This window comes from Ruditapes philippinarum, unplaced genomic scaffold (assembly GCF_026571515.1).
Source record: "Ruditapes philippinarum isolate M1 unplaced genomic scaffold, ASM2657151v2 ctg2472_1_1_1_1, whole genome shotgun sequence".
In the NCBI taxonomy this organism is placed as follows: Eukaryota; Metazoa; Mollusca; class Bivalvia; order Venerida; family Veneridae; genus Ruditapes; species Ruditapes philippinarum.
Window position 1 is genome coordinate 44612 of NW_026861471.1, and position 20555 is coordinate 65166.

The following is a 20555-nucleotide window of genomic DNA, read 5'->3' on the forward strand; positions in this document are numbered from 1 at the left end:
AAAAAGTTGCTGGTGGGGGTATTAATCACCTTCAGTGATAGGTCTAGTTTTTATATGTTTTATATGTAAATAAACAAATTATTTGTGATAATAGTTACATATGTCTCTTATAAATCTCAGATGGTTGATCTTACATGTATTTCAAATGTATATGAATTTTATGTACTGTATTTGTAAATGTGAGAAAGAGACTGAAATAAACGAATATATATGTTTGAGTGTGAATTTTTGGGATAATTTTATAAATGCCATGCGAAAGTTTTTAAAGGTTGATTTCCTGTTTTATCAAATCAGCTGAAGGTTTTGTTGGTTAAGTATATTATTCAAGTAAGAATGTGCCAAGTTGTTCAGGTTCTTGACTTAAAACCACTTTTCCCTTGCTGTGGGTTTAAGTCCTATCATGGAATTTAAATTCTTTCATGTCAGAAATCTATTCAGCTAGCTGATGGAACATCAGTGGTTCTACTGTCAGAGAGAGGTAAAGTGGCAGTGTGACTTTAAATATAACAACAACAAAAATTAAATAAAGTATGCCTGTTAAAGTCTTATTTATAAAGCAGTGTGAGGTTAATGTAATGCCTTAAACTATCTGACATAGACCTTCTAAAATGAAACAGTATCTAATAAATGTTTTTGATGGTAACAGGAGGATTTACAACAGAAGTTAACTCAAGAACAACAAAATAATTCTGGTGCAGCTGCAGTGTTAGGAACTTTCGAAACATCACAAGAACTTGCTGGAGATCCCCAGTTTTTGAAGGAACCTGGTATGTTTATGATTTTTGTGTCGCCTCTACGGAGTAGTGGCGACATATAGGGATCACTTCTCCGTCGTCTGTCTGTCTGTCCGTCACAAAACTTGTCCGGACTACTCCTCATAAACTACTGGTGCAATTTCATCCAAACTTTACAGGAATGATCAGTACCAAGTCTAGTTGTGCATATTGTCAGCATTTTCCAGTTCAATGATTTTTGTCAGATTTATGGCCCTTTAATAATTTTTAATTTTAAAGTTTGTCCGGACTACTTCTCTTATACCACTAATGCAATTTCAATGAAACTTTACAGGATTGATCTGTAGCTCAAGTCCTTGCGCATATTGCAAGGGTTTTCCGGTTGAATGATTTTTGGCCGAGTTATGGCCCTTTGATAAAAAAGGTGTATTTTTCTGTATGTTGCCAGATACACAAAAGCTTGTCCGGACTACTCCTCATAAACTACTGGTGCAATTTCATCTAAACTTTACAGGAATGATCAGTACCAAGGGTAGTTGTGCATATTATCAGCATTTTCCGGTTCAATGATTTTTGTCAGAGTTATGGCCCTTTAATAATTTTTATTTTTAAAGTTTGTCCGGACTACTTCTCTTATACCACTAAAGCAATTTCAATGAAACTTTACAGGATTGATCTGTAGCTCAAGTCCTTGCGCATATTGCACGGGTTTTCCGGTTGAATGATTTTTGGCCGAGTTATGGCCCTTTGATAAAAAGGTGTTTTTTCTGTGTGTTGCCAGATACGCAAAAGCTTGTCCGGACTACTCCTCATAAACTACTGGTGCAATTTTATCCAAACTTTACAGGAATGATCAGTACCAAGTCTAGTTGTGCATATTGTCAGCATTTTCCGGTTCAATGATTTTTGTCAGAGTTATGGCCCTTTAATAATTTTTATTTTTAAAGTTTGTCCGGACTACTTCTCTTATACCACTCATGCAATTTCAATGAAACTTTACAGGATTGATCTGTAGCTCAAGTCCTTGCGCATATTGCACGGGTTTTCCGGTTGAATGATTTTTGGCCGAGTTATGGCCCTTTAATAAAAAGGTGTTTTTTTTCTGTGTGTTGCCAGATACCCAAAAGCTTGTCCGGTCTACTCCTCATAAACTACTGGTGCAATTTTATCCAAACTTTACAGGAATGATCAGTACCAAGTCTAGTTGTGCACTAATGAAATTGGCCATCATGAGGCCACACATGTGATTACTGATCGCTCTTGTTATAAAAATATTTACCAATTTTTTTTTTGTAAAAGTGCATAAAGCTATATATCAGCAAAAATTATTGTCTGAATTTTAAAAAAGAATACTTGCAAAAGGCCTGTTTGAATTATGGTAGTAAATTCCACTAAAAGTGAATGGTGCATGTAAGACATCATTAAATGGATAAAACCCTGCTTAAAATAGCAAAATGTTATTTTATTCCTGAACATTTTATTCTCTTACAATATTCATGTGTGTTAAATAACAGAGATTCTATGATACAACTCTCTTGAAAATCGACCATAAGGTTATAGAACCAATATAATTGGTGATAAATTTTACAAAAATATATAAGATATAGGTTTATACACTTAAAGGTAGCTTATCTATGTGACATGAACTTTCCATTTCTCTGTTAGACTTAACTGTGCATTTGTTTGGTTTTTATGCCAATTTCAACACTTTTGGTCATATTTCAGCTGTCATTTCACCTAAACAGCTTTCCGGGATAACTGTTAACTAACAAGTAATTACATGTTCTAATATTTCTTCAAGTGAAGGAATTTTAATCCAAATGATTTCAGACTCCGTGGTGAGAGACAAATGACCATTAGACTCAATACCCAACATCAAATGACACAGATAAACTTCACATTACTCAAGGATTGAACAGCTTCACCTGGGTTACATATCCAATTGTCTTCCCATTAAGCTTAGCACAAGGACTAAACTGATGAATTATAAATTACTTTAATGAAGTTGAAAAACTTAACTTTGACTATAAATATCTGATTATATTGTCACTGTCTGATTGGCATTTACCTTTTATGGCATTGGTCAGTCTGTCCATCAGTCTATCTCCAAACTTTCATGTCCACTATAAATCATATACCCTTTGGAAGATTTTTTCAATATTGGCTCAAATGTTCACATCTGGAAGGTTATGTGCAAATCTGTGCTGCCTTAATGTCAACGTCACCCTTAAAGATCAAATGTGAGAGAATTTTCTGGCTACTTTATATATCCTTTTAACCTTTGAAGGATTTTCTATGATATAGGCTAAAATGATTACAATACAGAACTCATGACACCACTATATTGCCTCAAGGTCGCACTTGAAGGTAAATGTCAGCCAGTTTTATGTCTTCAAAATCAATCTTTTACCCTTTCAAGGACTTTCTTTAAACTTTGCTTCGATTGTTCACCTACAAATAGTGGTAAATATCCTATGTCACAGAAATGGTAGGAGTATTTGTTACTCATGTGAAAGCTTTAGTTAAATTTATGGTGCACTGTATTAACAGAAATTAACAAAGTAAACTATTTTTCAGATGAGGCAAGTGGTTGAAGAGAAGAAGTTTTCTAGTGATAGAATATCATCATTATTATTTGTGAAGAAAAAGAATGACATTACAGTTCAACATATGGAGGTTTCAGTGATTTTATTGAACTATTGTGACAGTTGTTAATAAGATATTGAAATATTCACAGTTGATTAAAATTTCTATTTATTTTGTTTGTGATAGATTTGAGTATTTACATGACCTCTTGGGTAGAGATAGAGTTATTATATAAGGTTTGATATTTGATTACATTGTTTATGTGTTATAGGTTGTGTTCCTTATATCTGACATTTTCTGAATCTCAGAGATAAATTTAATCTGTCTTAATTAGAAAACACTTTATTTTTTTCAACAAATGTTAAAATCTTTGGGTATTTTGAAGAATACAGAAATAATAAATTTTCGAGAATACAGAAATAATAAATTTTCGAATTCTGTATTTATTTTTAAATTATTGTCTTGTTTCATTATTGATTTTTTTTTATCAATAAACGTTTGTGCTTAAAGAAATAAGGAGTCCTAATAGAGAAATAATGTTAAAATCATGATTATTTCCTCACATGCCCAGATTTCATTGTATAACTATTGCTTTTAAATATTTGTTTATTGGTCTTTGTTTATGATCAAAACATAGATTAATAGTAAACATAATTATAAGAGCCTTGTTTTGTGGTTAATGTTGTGACCAAAGATTATAAAACTCAAGATACATCTAATTTTTTATTTCTGGGCTTGGGGTTGAAAAATGGTCCCTTTATTGAGGTTAATTTCCTAAGCTTGTTTATAAGTTTGGCTAATAGCAGTGGCTAATAGTTTAGGAATGTTTGTCTCAACTTGTAGATTCAAGCTCCTCAACTTGGTCCACTACCATTTTTCCTCGCAAGCAACAAGTACATTCTAACAACAATACATCTAGATTAACACCATGAAAAGTTTATTTCACGATCAAAATTAGGTATATGAAGGAACGACAGTTCATGTTTAATGAAGAGAAAAATCAAATATATTTGATGATTTATATATATGTGTGTACATATTGAAACAAAAACCCCTTGTTGTGATCTGTTTGAATTGAGATGTTTACTTTGTATGAATTTTAATGCAGATATATTGTGTGATAGCATTGATGCATTCCATTAAAGACAGAAATGTGAGGTGTACTATACAGTGTTTATACCATATATATTGTGCTTTGATGACGAAAACATCTTGAAAATGTTATTTGAAATTATGACTTTGTCGAATTAGAAAGTTAAAATTACTGATTGTGAAATTGACTATATAAAGAGAACTTACTAATTTAATTGTGAAAAGGTCAGTGGAAAAGATTTCTTTTTCAGAATGCTATTTTAAAAAATAAATTTAAGATTATACAGTTAGATGTTAATTTGTTAGTGATATTTTTCTATATTTAATAAAAGTTTGTTATTTCTCTTGTTCAATGTATTTTATTACCTATCACAATCTAGTTTTTATGCTCCCCGCTTTGTCAGTCCGTCTGTACGTCCGCATTTATTGTCCGGGACATAACTTTAAAACAACAAGAGGTATCAACATGAAACTTTGTAGGTAGATCTCATTAAGTAGGTGTGCAGTGCAAATAAACCATAACTCTGCCTTGCCTGATTTTGGAGTTTTTGCCCTTTGTTCATTTTTTAATAATTTCCTTTGTCCAAAACCTTCTCGGGGAGCATCAGCTGGTTCTTGTTTCTTATATTTTCCATAACCTTATCACTGGAATTACAATGAAATCTGTAGCTACAAAGGTATTAATAATGTATATCAACTATACTGAGAGTTTAGAAGTTACGTACACCTGGGGCAAAAGAAAATATGAATTTTATTTTTTAATTTTTATCTTGACTTAATAGTTTTTGAGAGCATGAATAGGTAGAGCTAAGAAACAATTAAAGCAATTTGAAAGAAAAATATATGATTATACTTGAATTTTGTCAGCTTGAATTTAAATATTTGGATATTATCTGAGCAGAGTCTCAGTTTCATTTTTTATTTTGATTCTATTTTTATAATATAATAGTAATTCTCCACATGATGTATAAGGCCTATACACATACATGTATTCTATATATAAATGCACAAATACATGATTTATTAATGAATGTATCTCTCACTGGTTTTCTAGAAACTGTATTTTATATTATATCTGTATAAACAGCCATTTTCATCATTGTATGGTTATTTTGCCACAGGAAAGATGTAAAAACATATTCAGTATCTGTGATTTGAGTGCATTTCGTCCATAGTAAATTGTTACTTGTAGTTAATAATTAGAAGGTATGTCCTAAAACAGTTTAAATTTCTAAAGTGTTTTTTAGTTATTTCTTTGTATGTCAAAGTGACACTTTATACAAAAAAACAATGTTAGCCTGTTTTAATGGCAACACACAAAATAATGTTAATGCTGAATATTACGTTTCTATTAGAAAGTTTCATTGTGTATTTTATAAGAAATAATTAACATGATTTACTATGGAAATCACTTTTCTCCTTATTTCATAATTTTTGATTTATTTTGGCAATTTTAACATCATTTTATTTTCAAAGGAGAGCTGTCTTTGTCAAGTTTTTTTTCCGAGACATTTTTAATTCATTATGGGAGAAATTATTTTGTTAACTAAACCGTTTAAGAGTCAGTTGTATGGTTATTATACATGTTTACCTTCAGTATAGAACCAGGCTAGTCTGTTACCTATAGTTAAACCATGCATGTTATACTGTTGCTGTATTAATAACCTTTATGCTGAACACTCTGATCTACTTCTAGTTTGTTAAAAAATCAAAGCAGGACATGTAACTAATACATGGTTAATATTACTTTATTTGACATTGTCTTTTTGTCTCTAATATTGTTGTGAGATCACACATTCAGCCATCACGTCATCTGATGTTAACAATTTAAAAAAATAAAAGTTGTCACATAATCTGGTTTGTCACACTTTTTTGTTACCTCACCGGAGCTGGGTCAGGGCGAGCTTTTAGTAATGTTGAATGACTGTTGTCTGCAATCTATCATCTGTCTACATTAAGTTCTTTAACACTCACTTGGTCAGGATGTTTGTCCCAGTAATTGCTCAAACTAGTTCAAAGATGGGAAATCTCAGATGAAACTAAGTCACAGGAGCAAAAAAATAGAAAAAATTAATATTGTCAGCCTAAATATCCTGAGAATTGTTCAGAAAGATTTTTTAGCTCAGTTTGAATATGGCTGATTTAGGGTAAAAACATAGATCACAAAGCCCAAATATCAAACACTTCAGAGGTTATTGGTACAGTCCAAATATCCTGGAAATTGGTCAGAAAGGTTGTTTAAATTATTTCTAGGTCAAATTAAAAATGGGTCATCAAGCAAAAAAGTAGGTTGTAGTCCAGATATGGAAACCTTGTTGACTCTAGAAGAAACATTTTCAGCCCATACATCCTGAAAATTTGTCAGAAAGGTTAAGTTAATTTCAAGCTCAAGTTTTAATATTTGTCATCTGAGGTCAAGAACTAGGTCGCTCAACCCAAATATGAAAAAAACCTTATTAACACTTCAGTTTGAGCTCAAGTTCAAACCTGAGGTCAAAAACTATGTCCGAAAGCCAAAATTATAGAAAGACATTGCTAACACTCTTAGAGGCAATATTTTCAGCCCAAATATCCTGGAAATTGGTCAAAAATGTAATGTTGATTTTTAGTTCAAGCTGGGACCAAAATTATAAAAAAACAAGAAATGTGGAACGACACATATGCCCCACTTTCTAGCCCTTGGCTCACATTATTGGTTTTTTGTTGTTGTAGAAACTTGCCATAAATGGGTGCATGGAAGTGTTCAGTTATGGAAAAAAGAAGAATAATGCAGACATAGTTTTCAAGATAATGAGCGGACACTATTCTGACATTTAAGGCCCCTGTGACCTTGGCCTTTAAACTAGTGACCCAAAATCAATAGGGGTCATCTAATAGTTATGACCAATCAGTATTAGAAATATGAAGACTTTGTGATAAATTCTTTTCAAGATAATGAGCGGAAACCATACTAACATTCAAGAACCTTTGACTAGTGACCCCAAAATCAATAGGGGTCACTTAATACTTATAACCAATCAGTATGTGAAATATGAAGACTTTGTGATGAATAGTTTTCAAGATAATAAGCACAAGCTTTTCTGACATTTAAGGCCCCTGTGACCTTGACCTTTGAACTTAGTAGTGACCCCAAAAGCAATATGGGTCATTTACTTGTTATGACCAATCAATATGTTAAATATGAAAACTTTGTGATAAATAGTAACCAAGATAATAAGTTGAATTCCAACTACCATTCAAGGCCCCTGTGTCCTTGACCTTTGCCATAGTAACCCCAAAATCAATAGGGGTCAACTACTAGTTAACACCAATCAATGTCAGAAATATGAAGACTTTGTGATAAATAGTAACCAAGATAATGAGCAGGAACCATTCTGACATTTAAAGCACCTGTGACTTTGACCTTTGACCTAGTGACCTTAAAATCAATAGGGGTCATCTTTTAGTTATGATCAATCACTATGTGAAATATAAAAACTTTTGTGTTGAATACTTTTCAAGATGATCAGCGGAAACCATACTGACATTTAAGGCCCCTGTGACCTTGACCTACTGACCCCAAAATCAATAGGGGTTATTTTCTAGTTATGACCAATTACTATGTGAAATATGAAGACTATGCGATGCATAGTTTTAAAGACAATCAGCGGAAACCATTCTGACATTTAAGGCCCCTTTGACCTAATGACCCCAAAATCAACAAGGGTCATTTTCTAGTTATGACCAATCAATATGTGAAATATGAAGACTGTGATGCATAGTTTTCAAGATAATCAGCAGAAACCATTCTGACATTTAAGGCCCCTGTGACCTAGTGACCCCAAAATCAATAGGGTCATCTACTAGTTATGACCAATCACTATATGAAATATGAAGATTATGTGATGCATAGTTTTCAAGACAATCAGAGGAAACCATTCTGACATTTAAGGCCCCTGTGACCTTTGACCTAGTGATCCCAAAATCAATAGGGTCATCTACTAGTTATAACCAATCACTATATGAAATATGAAGATTATGTGATGCATAGTTTTCAAGACAATCAGCGGAAACCATTCTGACATTTATGGCCCCTGTGCTCTTGACCTTTGACCTAGTGATCCCAAAATCAATAGGGGTCATCTACTAGTTATAACCAATCACTATACGAAATATGAAGACTTTGTGATGCATAGTTTTCAAGATTATCCGCGAAAACCATTCTAACATTTAAGGCCCCTGTGGCCTTGACCTTTGATCTAGTGACCCCAAAATCAATAGGGGTCATCTACTAGTTATGACCAATCAATATGTGAAATATGTAGACTTTGTGATGAATACTTTTCAAGATAATCAGTAGAAACCATTCGGGAATTTAAGGCCCCTGTGACTTTGACCTAGTGACCCTAAAATCAATAGGGGCCATCTACTTGTTATGACAAATCAATATTTGAAATATGAAGACTTTGTAATAAATAGTAATCAAGATAATAAGCGGAAATCATATTACCATTCAAGGCCCCTGTGACCTTGACCTTATTTGGTTTTTTATCTCACAGCTGAATAAGAGAGTGAAAACTATTTTTTAATTAAAAGGTTATTGATTGAGATAAACCTACTTAAAGAACGTCATATATTTGAACACTTTATTAACAAATGTCGTCGAAAAAATTAGTTGACGTTTATTAATTGAAGAATTTTAAAGCGGTAATTTTATTTATCTTAAATCAACTCAATTAGTTTGATCTAACTGTAAAAAAGTTAGTTTCAAAGTTTATTTCAGAACTCAATTCATGTACACACATGACAATATATAGCATAAAAACGTACATTACATGAAGAGGCATAGCATACACATGAAAAAAAATAATATTAATACAATTCATCTTAACAAAATGGAGGAGGACACGCATTTTCAAGGACATGATGAACAAATATGTAGAAATCTAGTATCAAATTTTGTGATTATTTTCTTAACAAATACACAAAAATTACTGTATTCATTACAATGACTTACATGTATATTCATAATAGATTTAAAAGTTAATAAAATTTGGATGTCGTACATAATTACGATCTAACATTCTTTTTCTTAGTACAGATAATTCATTGCATTCAAAGAGATAATGTAATTCATCTCCAATACTTCCGGAGCTGTTACAAAGTGTAGATTTACGTAAATTTAAATCTATACCATTTCAACTTCTGGTTTCTACATGAAGGCTGTTGTTTGTTACATATCTTAGTAAGTTTTTTTTTTGGTGTATTTGTTTAATAGGGTCCGAAATGGAATTTTGTTAAGATGAATTGTATTAATATTATTAGTTTCATGTGTATGCTAGCCTATTTCCACAATTGAATAATTTATAATTTTTACATTTAATCGATTCTGTACAATACCAGTCATTTAAAAATAAATCTGACAATTTTTGCTTCACATTAGCAATAAGGAAACATCTGATAGGTCCATACATTGGGTATATACTTTCTTCAAAATTACGGAAGCCCATTGAGGCCGTTTTGAGTTAGAAGGCAACAATTCGAGCTTAGATGTTAGATGTTAGAGCTTAGATCTTAGAACTTAGGTCTCAGTTCGTAGAACTAGAGGTTCCGTAGAGGCGGGAAACGCCATATTGACTGCAAGATAAACATGAAGATGTATATGAGGTAAACTTCTAATTATATTTCTTTAATTTTATATTTTGCTTTGAAGAATTGCAGAGATATAGCTGTTATGTTAAAATATCTGTATAACTTTAAAAGGCGTGGTGAAAAACAACCAATTATTATTTCAATCGGAGGCAAAGGTGGCTATTTAGACCATTGCAAACCTTGCAACAAAAAGACCTACGATAAGGGACACAACCGTCAAAACTAATATCTGTTGCATGTATTTGTAAACTTTCCCAATTGATAAATTTGGAACAGTATTTGTGTAACTGTCAGTTTTGTTGGTTTTGTAATGTGTACAAAAATAATTTGATTATTTTGCCTATTGCAGAATCTTATTAGATTTTTCTATTCCTTTTACGGACGACGAAAATGGTGTCTACATGTATAGGCATGGATGTTTGAAATTTGCCGTAATAACACAAGTATTTAGTGTTGTTATCATGGATTTAGCTGTCACTCTTAGAGGGACACATTTAAGACTAGAACTGATTGAAAATACTTATCTTTAGTTTATTTTTCAAGGATATTAAACTAATACTGAAAGCTAACAATCTAGTTCAACGCAAAACACGTACACAAGGACAATTTAGGACCCAATTACTGCAGTAATCCAGAGAAGTGCAAGTGTGTAGGTTTCGACAGATGTAGCACAAATTGGAGTGACTATGTCTGAGGCTAATGCCACAAATCGATCCCGAGGGAACTCATGAACGCAAAGCACGGCGAAGATATGTCTCGAAATTCCTTACTTTGTGTGGCATGTAAATGGTTCCACAAGTTAAAGCCATATGGATTCTGCATCCACCGAGCGATCGACGGGTACATTCGACGCATTTTTAGGCCTTTGTGCCAAAAATGTTCCACAATCATCTGTAAAAATTCAAGGTTCGTTTAATGGCTGTCAAAAACTTTCCGTTACTAGTATTCGACGACAACACTCGAACAAGTTTCTCGGTTTCAATGAGGCCCTTTAAGTGATCCATAAAGTTCTGGCATATCTTAATGTCTTCTTGATCAACACGATGATCACAGTTATGCCCACCATAGAGGTTCAAAATACATGTACATTATATCAGGTCTTCCGAATGGTATTTCAAAATTCTTTTGCGTTTAGCTTGTCATGTTCTGCTTGAACCAAATCCATTAACAATATCTTAGACATTCCATGTGTACACGATTTGCTATATCCGCACTTTCGACCCCCCCCCCCCTCTTTTAGGCCTCAAATAGTGAAAAAATGTCCTATTTGGACCCCAAACACATGTTTTCGTTTGAGAAATGTTGATATAAAAAGTGAGCGCTTGTGGGGTTTGAAGGGGGGCGGTGTGAGAGGCTAAAAATGACCCCAGGTCGATCATAAGGTAACGTGTAACCAACGCTGAAAAGCTTTTGACTCTATCTCAATCCCTTGAGAAGTTGCAGCACTTTGAAATAAATTTTGATGGAAAAAATCGAGGCAAAATAGTGATTTTTGGCAATTTTGAGACGTCCCCTCGTTGCCATGGTAACAGGAAATTTAATACTCAGCATGTCGATACAAAGGCAATGGTCCAGTCAACATTTGTGCCAAGTTTGATTAGTATTGAAGCATTTTTCATAGTTTCATAGCAGTTTGAACTTGTAACAGGAGGCTTTTCAATGAAAACAGCCATTTTTCACAATATGCTCATGAGGGAAAGGGTTAATGTCTCTGCCGGCCAGTATGACGCTATCACTGCCGGCGAGTTGTCGCTGTTTGATACTGTTTGAGCCATCAAATAAGTGGACTGTACAGATCGCTCCGAGGATGCACAATCACGATGTCTTTAACTTGTCGTACCCATTTACATGCCACACAAAGTTAATCAATTGTAGTCTTCATAAATGCTCCCCTCTGAGAATGACAGCTAAATCTGTGATTAAAACAATTGTTACTGGTGTAATAACAAACAGCGAAATTCCAAACCTCCATGCTAATTAAGAGTCCATTTTAATAATCCGGAAAAGGGATAAAGAAGATTCTGCAATAGGAAAATAATCAAATTATGTTAATACACATTAGAAAACCGACATTTTTTAATTATTATAAAACTATTAGATACACAATTTTAAATACTGTTTCAAATTGATAATCACATAAATACAGGCAACAGATATATCGAGCTTGTGTCCCTCATCAAAGATATTTTTGGTAGCCAGGTTTGGCGAAGATAGCTAGAACTGGCTAAAATAGCTACTTATGGAGTTAATGTGTCCCTCATTGTTGAAGATAGCTTGGTCGACCTTTGTTTACTATTGAAATTGGTTGTTTTTTACCCGGTCCTTATATATAATACATAATCACTTAATCTTTTAACGTTCTTGCTATATCTCTGCAATTCTTTAAATTAAAAAATAGAATTAAGGAAATATAATAAAAAGTTTATCTCAATTACATCTTCTTGTCTATCTTGCAGATATGGCGTTTTCCCGCCTATACGAAACCTTTAACTTCTAAGATCTAAGTTCTACTAAGATCTAAGTTCTAAGATCTAACATCTAAGTTCTAACTTCTAACTCAAAACGGCCTCAATGGGCTTTCGTACTGATTGGATTCCAATAGTTTCAGCCAATTTTTGTACACACTACGTCAAAGTTGACCATCAAAGCCAGATTTTGAACATGACGTCGTTGCGTATCTTTGGCAACTGTTATGGGTATCACAACGCTTTAGGTGGACGAAATATGTTTAATTCTACAGTTTTCGACGGAAATATTTTTTACTTTAAGCTGATATAAAATTTATGGTTTTACGGTGAAAAATGTTTGAAAAATGGAAAGAAAACTGTCAATTTTGTGTAAAATTTGACGTTCAGTTTAGCCACAATCTTCTCTAAGGCTAAGGCTTACACATTTTGTGTAAAACTCCATATAAATTGTTCAAATTATAGCCCTTTGGTCAAAATTGTCCCCACCCCGGGGGTCATGGCTTTTCCTTATACAGTAAATACTTAAAAAGACATTGAAAACTGCGAGGGCTAAGCAAGAAAGAGATACTAGAATATTTGGCATAAAACATTCTCTAGTGGATTTCTACCAAGTTTCTTCAATAGCCATGGGGTCAAAATTTGCCCCACCCGGCAGTGGGAGAGGGTCATGGTTTTCCTTATACATATATGTCAACAGTAAAAACTTAAAAAGACTTCTATTCAGCAAATGAATACATTTGCACATTGTGTTTCATTTTTAAATATGACCTTGACCTCCAAATTCGCAAGACACTTCTTTTATATTAAATTATAATAATTAGGAGAAGATAAATAATATGTTAAGGTGTTGTTGTTTTGTTGTTTTTTTTGGAGGGGGGAGTTTGCAAGGGGTCGAAAAACACTATCAGCGTTTTCTCTATTATGCACACATTATTCGTGTCAAGCTTGAGACATATACGCCACAACATTGACATAAAGAGCTTAGTCACGTGATTAGAATTAATCTAAGTTGAGTGGTTTGGAAGATATTGATTGTCAGGAATCTTCCAAGTGGCTTTCTTTTTTCATAGAAACAATCATCATTTTTTTCATTTCTATTGTGTAGCTTGTTTCATTTTACTAGTGGTTTGGTGGTAAACATTTCAAAAAGACTGGAACTAAATGAACATTATTAATTCAATTTAAATTAATTTCCTATGCCATTAATGCAAGATGATATAGTGTTTGAGGAATTATTTATAGTTCTGTATCAGTTATATATATTTATTTGGACAGATTATTTAAAGATTAAAACAATGATGTATTGAATAAATATGAAAAGATAATTGATTATGAATGTATGTGGAGATGTGACATAATGAGTAATGCATATACATTTAAACTGTTATTTAAATGATCTAAATTATAAAAAAAAGTTAACACAATGAAAAATAATAAAGAAATGCAGAACCAAATTATAGCTCGTCTAAGATTGTTATCAGCTGAACGTCAGCGGGAAGCACTTCCAGAGAAGAATTTACAGATAGAGAAATGGGTTCACAGGGTGAATCAACATTCTAACCAGTGGCAACCGTCATCTCCAGTCTTCCCGAGATTAAATGATTCCCAGTCACGTAAATTAGCACCACTTGAACGTCAGGACAGCGGACTTGAGTCGGCTAGCGTTAGTGGTATGAGCGCCCCAGCAAAAACACCTATTCTGTCAGGTAAACTTATCATATATTCTTTTAATTTGTAAACAATGTTTGCAGGTTGTTACGGTGTTCCGTTTGGACAGTCGGGATTTTTTTTATTTAGTCTGTTACCGCGATGCACGATGGTACGGTGGTGAAAACGCGATGGTACGATGGTGAAAACACGATGGTGAAATCGCGATGGCGCGATAGTACGATGATGGTGAAAATGCGATGTTACATCGCCATCGTGCCATCGCATTTTCATCATCGTACCATCGCGTTTTCACCATCGTGCCATCGCGTTTTCACCATCGTGCATCGCGGGTAAGGAATAAAAAAAATCGCGATTGTCCAAACGGAACACCGTAGGTCGTATACTGGAGTCAGCCAAAGGGACCCGGCACAGTGTTGGGATAGTGTAAAAAAGGAATTCTAGAAAAAAATATAGTATATATATAATAATATATAGATAAATGAGATAAAAGAAAGTAATTTTATAGCATGTTTCTTTTGTAAAGAAACATGTAAGAAAAGATTAATTGCCTCAAAAATAAAAACATTGCTGATGGGAACATGTATGTGACAATGGGAAAAAAGAGGATATTTTGGATTGAGAATGACTTCTCACTCAAAAACCCTGTTCACTTAACCCATTACTTCATGAGCATTTTGTGAAAATGGCTGTTTTCATTGAAAAGTCTCCCGTTACAAGTTCAAATTGCTATAAAACTATAAAAACTGCTTTAATACTAATCAAACCCGGCACATATGTTGACTGGACCATTGCCTTTGCAATAACATGCTATTTTGAGGTGATTTTTTCCATCAAAATGGAGTTCAAAGTGCCTGCAACTTCTCAATGGATTGAGATAGAGTCAAATGCTTTTTAGCGTTGGTTACACGTTACCTTATCATCGATCTGGGGTCATTTTTAGCCAAGTCCAAAATTTTCTTGGCGATGAGGGGGACGACCGCCCCCTTCAAACCCCCCAAACAGAAGGGGGCACATCCCCCTTCTGGTAACCCCCTGATGTATCTTTTGGTTGGGGGCCGCGCCGAAGAACTGGTCACTTCTTTAAACAACATTTCTCAAACAAAAACAAGTGTTGGGGGCCTAAATAAGCAATTTTTACCATTTGAGACAACAAAAAAAGGGGGGGTGAAAAAGGCGTTAAAAGGCGTGTATATCGCGTAATGGGTTAAATATAATAACTTGAGAACCATTCGGCTTATAATCACAAGGTCGATCCAGGCTTGTAAATGACCCCTTTGTGAGATTAGAAGGTTTTTTGTCAAGCTCACAATGACCTTAAATAAGATTTCGTAAAAACGAATTAATATTTCGTAATTCGTAAAAACGAATTATTATTTCCTAAAAACTAATTAATATTTCGTAAAAACGGATTAATATTTCGTAATTACCATATAATATTTCGTAAAAACGAATTATTATTTCTTAAAAACGATATTAGAACGAATTATTATTTCGTAAAAACGAATTAATATATCATAATTACGAATTAATATTTCGTAAAAACGAATTAAATGACGGGAAAAAAGTGTCGAAAATGTCACCTTAGGGGTCCGTAATGTATGGGCACCGTGCGATCATAAAAAACATAACATTTTATTTCAAAACTCAATAATTTCGACAAAACGAAAAATAAAATAAAAATGTCCGTGTCAGGACCCCCATTTTCAAAACATTTTCCTAGTACTATCACGGCTGTGGCGGCAACGCTATTAACAAGCGAGTATTTTAATATCTACAGTATTGTTAAGTTATAAAACTTGGGGAGAAAAAAAACACTATTTATATTGCAATTACATCCCTTATATATAGTCAGAAACATAGTTTCGAGGCATTCTTTACCTAGAAAAAATTAATTCGTTTTTACGAAATATTATTTCGTATTTACGAATTATTATTTAACATTTCGTAAAAATGAATAAATATTTCGTAATTACGAAATAATAATTCGTTATTACGAAATAATGTTTCGTAAAAACGAATTATTATTTCGTAATTACGAATTAATATTTCGTAAAAACGAATTAATATTTCGTTATTACGAATTAATATTTCGTAATTACAAATTAATATTTCGTAAAAACGAATTAATGTTTCGTAAATACGAATTAATATTTCGTAAAAACGAATTATTATTTCGTAATAACGAATATTATTTCGTAAAAACGAATTAAGTTCCGGGGAAAAAAGTGTGGAAAATGTCACATTAGGGGCTCCGTACAATTGATACATCCTCAATAATTCTAATAATTATTTATTTATTGTAAACAAAGAATATAAATAGAAATATCTTGATGTACCTGAGAAGACTATTTAGTTAGACCAGGTCAAAATGAATACAAACATGTACATTGTACCCTATTTATACAAAGTGTTGTGCGGGGGTAGTCTAGTTTCAATTTTAACTATTTTAAGACCATGAAAAATATAATTTGTCATTAACAAACTTAACGGTCTGAATAAGTTATATGCATATGCCATAATTTAGCAGCTTTACTTATTGTTGCAAATCCCACTAGTTCTCCGATAGGCAAGTGGTTATAGGCTGGCCACCGTTCTTTATGGCGTCAAGTAACCAGCGCAGGATTGGTTATCACTAACCAACGAATAATCTATCTACATGTAAATATAAATAGCCATGATTATAAAGCCATTTGATGAAATGAAAGTAGATAACATTCAACCCGATATACATTTTCAGGTTTAAATATTGAGGACGCTATGTATTCGGTTATAAATAAAAAATAAAGCCAAATAGTACGATTGAAATTTTATCATGAAAATATTCACTTTCAATATTCTACACAACAAACTTGTTATTATCGTCAACGCATTTTAAATAACGGTTTTCACCATGATTGATATATAGTAAGAGAAATATATGTTATATATGACTGATGCTTGAATCCTGTGTTCTCTCTATTATTCGTTAGAACGACGTCCGTTACAGTTGACACCGGTACCATCAAGATCCAGATCTTACTCCAGACTTGAACTCCCTGTTTCCGTCCGAGTGTACCGGAAGTCGTGCCGTCGACTCAAAATCCTACCTGTTCGACGAGTCGTTGGACAGTTTGGCAGACAGCGAATAATACTGCACGATCTGTGCATGTCGACATCAGATGTTCGGGCAACTTGTAAAGGTTTAATGGTAACTGAGAGAATTGATATCTTGCCAATTACTTGATTACCAAATATTGACTAGATGTCAAAATGTACTTTACTTGTTTGCCAATAAGCTTTTGTATAGAAGATGAGCTGCTTATATTAGATATCACTCCAAAAATACATTAACCTTTCTACATTGTCTAGAAACATTATCAATATTATGAAAGACCCGTGGTTATACACAAGAGAGATAAGCAATAAATTTTAATTGACAAATATGCAATATAATATAACGTGCGTTCAATATATAAATTTAATTACATGTCCTGAATAAGTTCTTGTTTATCCCAACCACATACCGTAAACAGAGTTCCTGTATCATTTCACATATACTATATGTTCATATTTTATCAATCAACAGTCAATATGTGCATAAATGAACTCATCTTTAGAGACATAATCTTTAAAAATATCACTTGTCACTTCTTGTAAACAAACCACCGTACATCTAACTTACATCTAACTTACATCTAACAACCACACTAAGAACTATTGTTGAAGTTTGAAACTGTGATTCGTTTTAAGAGAACATTTCGTTTACCGCTTATTTATTGATTGTTTTATGAACACAATGACTTCATTTGTTTTTTAGCACGAGACGTCTGCTACATACCTTGATATTTCCGGTAACTCCCTGTGTGCTGTCGGCTGCGGCTACGTTTTACAAATGTTATCTAGGAATCAAAGTTTCAAAGAGTTGGTATGTACACATACTTCAAGTTTTACGTTTCTACGGGTCTGTAAATCTGATTTAACTGGCAAGTGCGGTGATTCATAAAGAGTTATTTATTACTGTTAATGATACCAAATTACAATACCAGTGGTTCAATTTTATGATTATGAGCATAAGTACGATGACGGTTTATCGTGCAATGCGCACCAATGGCATTATAAATACAGTAGACAAAATACTTTCTTTTTTCTTTAATGAGTAAACAGTAAGCTGTACTATTTCTTTAATGGTTTACCCTAGATCATCGATATATACCGTTAGACGATAAACGAACAAAACTGAACTAAATATCGTTAAATATATATCTAAGTACTCTTGTTCACGAAAGTTAAAAAGTTCATTACTGGTTAGCTCCCTGCAAGCACAAAGCAAAAAAATAACCAGTTACATACATTGCAAAAGATGAATTCATTTTATAAATATAGAATGTTTTATTTATCTATCGTATAGAATTGTTTTTAAAGTTTGCAAAATTACTGAAAATAAGATAATACCTAATAATACATGATTTGAAATAAAATAAGGTATCGAAATGCTTAATATTTGAGTAAGCTGCCTTTGAAAGGGCAAGGCTAAATAATTCAAAAGTAGAATAGTGGCGTGGTGACACATATTTTTCCACATAAATTTGAAATTTGTTAAATCATGCGAAGTTTAAAATTGTCGTCCCCTGTTTAAATTTTCCTGTCTGCAGTCATTTATGAAGTAAAAATACTAGTTAATTGTACAGATGTACAATTTCTGACTTTTAAAACAATATTTCTTATTTAAATACACGTATTACTATGAACTAGATGTATTTGCCTTTAAGTTGTTTAATTTTCTGCTGTCGTTTTTTTTTTCTTCTTAATAATTAAAAGAATTCATTAATTTAGTTAATTAGGAATATAGTGAAATAGGAATATAACCATGTTCGGCACATACGTAGTCTGATTTATTATGTTTTTATAAATGAAATATTGAAAAATATTGAAATAAAATGCGTATTTTCATTTTCCATATTTTCACTGTAGAATTCTTTTTTCACTACAGTGAAACATATGTTCCGTATTTTAACTGGTGTTTTGATGGACTATTTTTTTCTAAATTCAGTCAAAACACAAAAAGGAATTCTTTCAAATCATAAGATTAAAAAAGAGAAAAGAATATTACAAACAGTAAATTCTAGTGTTTTCTTTCTATAAAAACAGGACTTATTGTCATCTTGTGGTGTGAAAATTATCATATTTTACTCTGGGCTACTGCATATCCATACCACTCGCTGAAATGAATCCTGTATTTATAGAAAATGACTTGAATATATCCTCTATTTATTTAATCTTTCTGAAATGTAGTTAATACTTTTCAGCGCCTTGCGGAAAATTGCCTTACAGGACCGGGAATATGGTCGGTATTTAAATATTTTCAGACGTTTCGAGTGATTACAGTGTTAGATATATCAGGAAACAGACTTACTGATCGAGACGGGATAGTTGTATCATATATTGTCAAGGTAAAAGATATATGTGACATACATGTACGCGCAATACTCACATAAAATTGAATTAAATTTAATAGTTTTTACAAGATTCACCTTATTACTTGTTTGATATTTCAACTAAATATAGATTGCATGTAAATAATTATAAGAAAAAAGTGATGAATGATAATATTAACCACATAAAGGTTACCACAGTGCAGTTATTGCATTAGAAACACTGGTCTTTTGACATTTTTTATTCAGACAAGCCCACAGCTTCGAGTTTTACACGTACATCACAACGAGTTCAGAGAACTAGCTGGAAAAGCCATGGGGAGTGTTATAGGCAAGTTTCATGGCTATATTTTATTTGTATTTCATATGACTTAACCTACTGGAACCGAAATTGATAAGCCTTTGTCACAGTACAGAATCAGGCTAGCCTGCACAACCGTGTAATCTGACCAGGCTCTATACTGTTGTAGCTCATTTTTAATTCCACACCGTCTGTCTGTATGCCCTAACATTTTCGTGTACGCTCTATATCTCCAACATTCTGAGAAGGGTTTTCACAAAACTTGGCGCAAATGTTCGGCTCACTTAAACAATATGACGAAGGCGTGAGTCAGCCATTTTGGCTCAAGGTCACACTTGAATGTCAAATGTTTGAGCCTGCGTTATGTGTCAGTTCCATCCTCCTACATTCATTGAAGGATTTAACATGAAACTTGGCTCAAAACTTGATGGGTTATCGCCATACATGTGCTTCTTTTTAAGGAAACATGTATAAATTAAATATAAGTGTTTTTATTGTTTGTTTTTTTTCTTTTGCATTTTATGTACCACCCTCCTAATAATATGGCACCATTGAACCTAATTTTGACATCTTACATATAGTACCGTTCAGATTCACATTTCTATATTGCTACAAAAGGATCGCGGTGGGGGCTATAGCTGTCCTTTAAATGGACTGTGTT

At 33.0% G+C, this 20555-nt stretch overlaps 2 protein-coding genes across 3 annotated transcripts in view; both read left to right on the forward strand.

Moving 5' to 3' along the window:
- Window positions 1-6265, forward strand: part of LOC132715725 (pericentriolar material 1 protein-like) — a gene marked incomplete at its 5' end in the record, with an annotated part of 45433 nt that extends 39168 nt beyond the window's left edge. For both annotated transcript variants that reach the window (XM_060698787.1, XM_060698788.1), the window contains 2 exon segments: window positions 647-767; window positions 3312-6265. In XM_060698787.1, coding sequence (XP_060554770.1) covers window positions 647-767; window positions 3312-3328 — 138 coding nt within the window.
- Window positions 6266-13543: 7278 nt separating this feature from the next.
- Window positions 13544-20041, forward strand: LOC132715728 (leucine-rich repeat-containing protein 74A-like). The gene is made up of 5 exons (XM_060698791.1): window positions 13544-14217; window positions 17152-17369; window positions 17979-18086; window positions 19468-19611; window positions 19843-20041. The coding sequence occupies exons 1-5, from the start codon at window positions 13935-13937 to the stop codon at window positions 19966-19968; spliced, it is 879 nt and encodes a 292-aa protein (XP_060554774.1). The 5' UTR covers window positions 13544-13934; the 3' UTR covers window positions 19969-20041.
- The last annotated feature ends 514 nt before the right edge of the window (window positions 20042-20555 follow it).

Excerpts from the sequence above, each read along its gene's own strand:
- LOC132715728 (XM_060698791.1), top strand. The coding sequence starts at position 13,935 with ATGAAAAATAATAAAGAAATGCAGAACCAAATTATAGCTCGTCTAAGA. Across the intron at positions 17,370-17,978 it reads CAACTTGTAAAGGTTTAATG|CACGAGACGTCTGCTACATA; the intron begins GTAACTGAGAGA and ends TTTGTTTTTTAG. Across the intron at positions 18,087-19,467 it reads ATCAAAGTTTCAAAGAGTTG|CGCCTTGCGGAAAATTGCCT; the intron begins GTATGTACACAT and ends AATACTTTTCAG.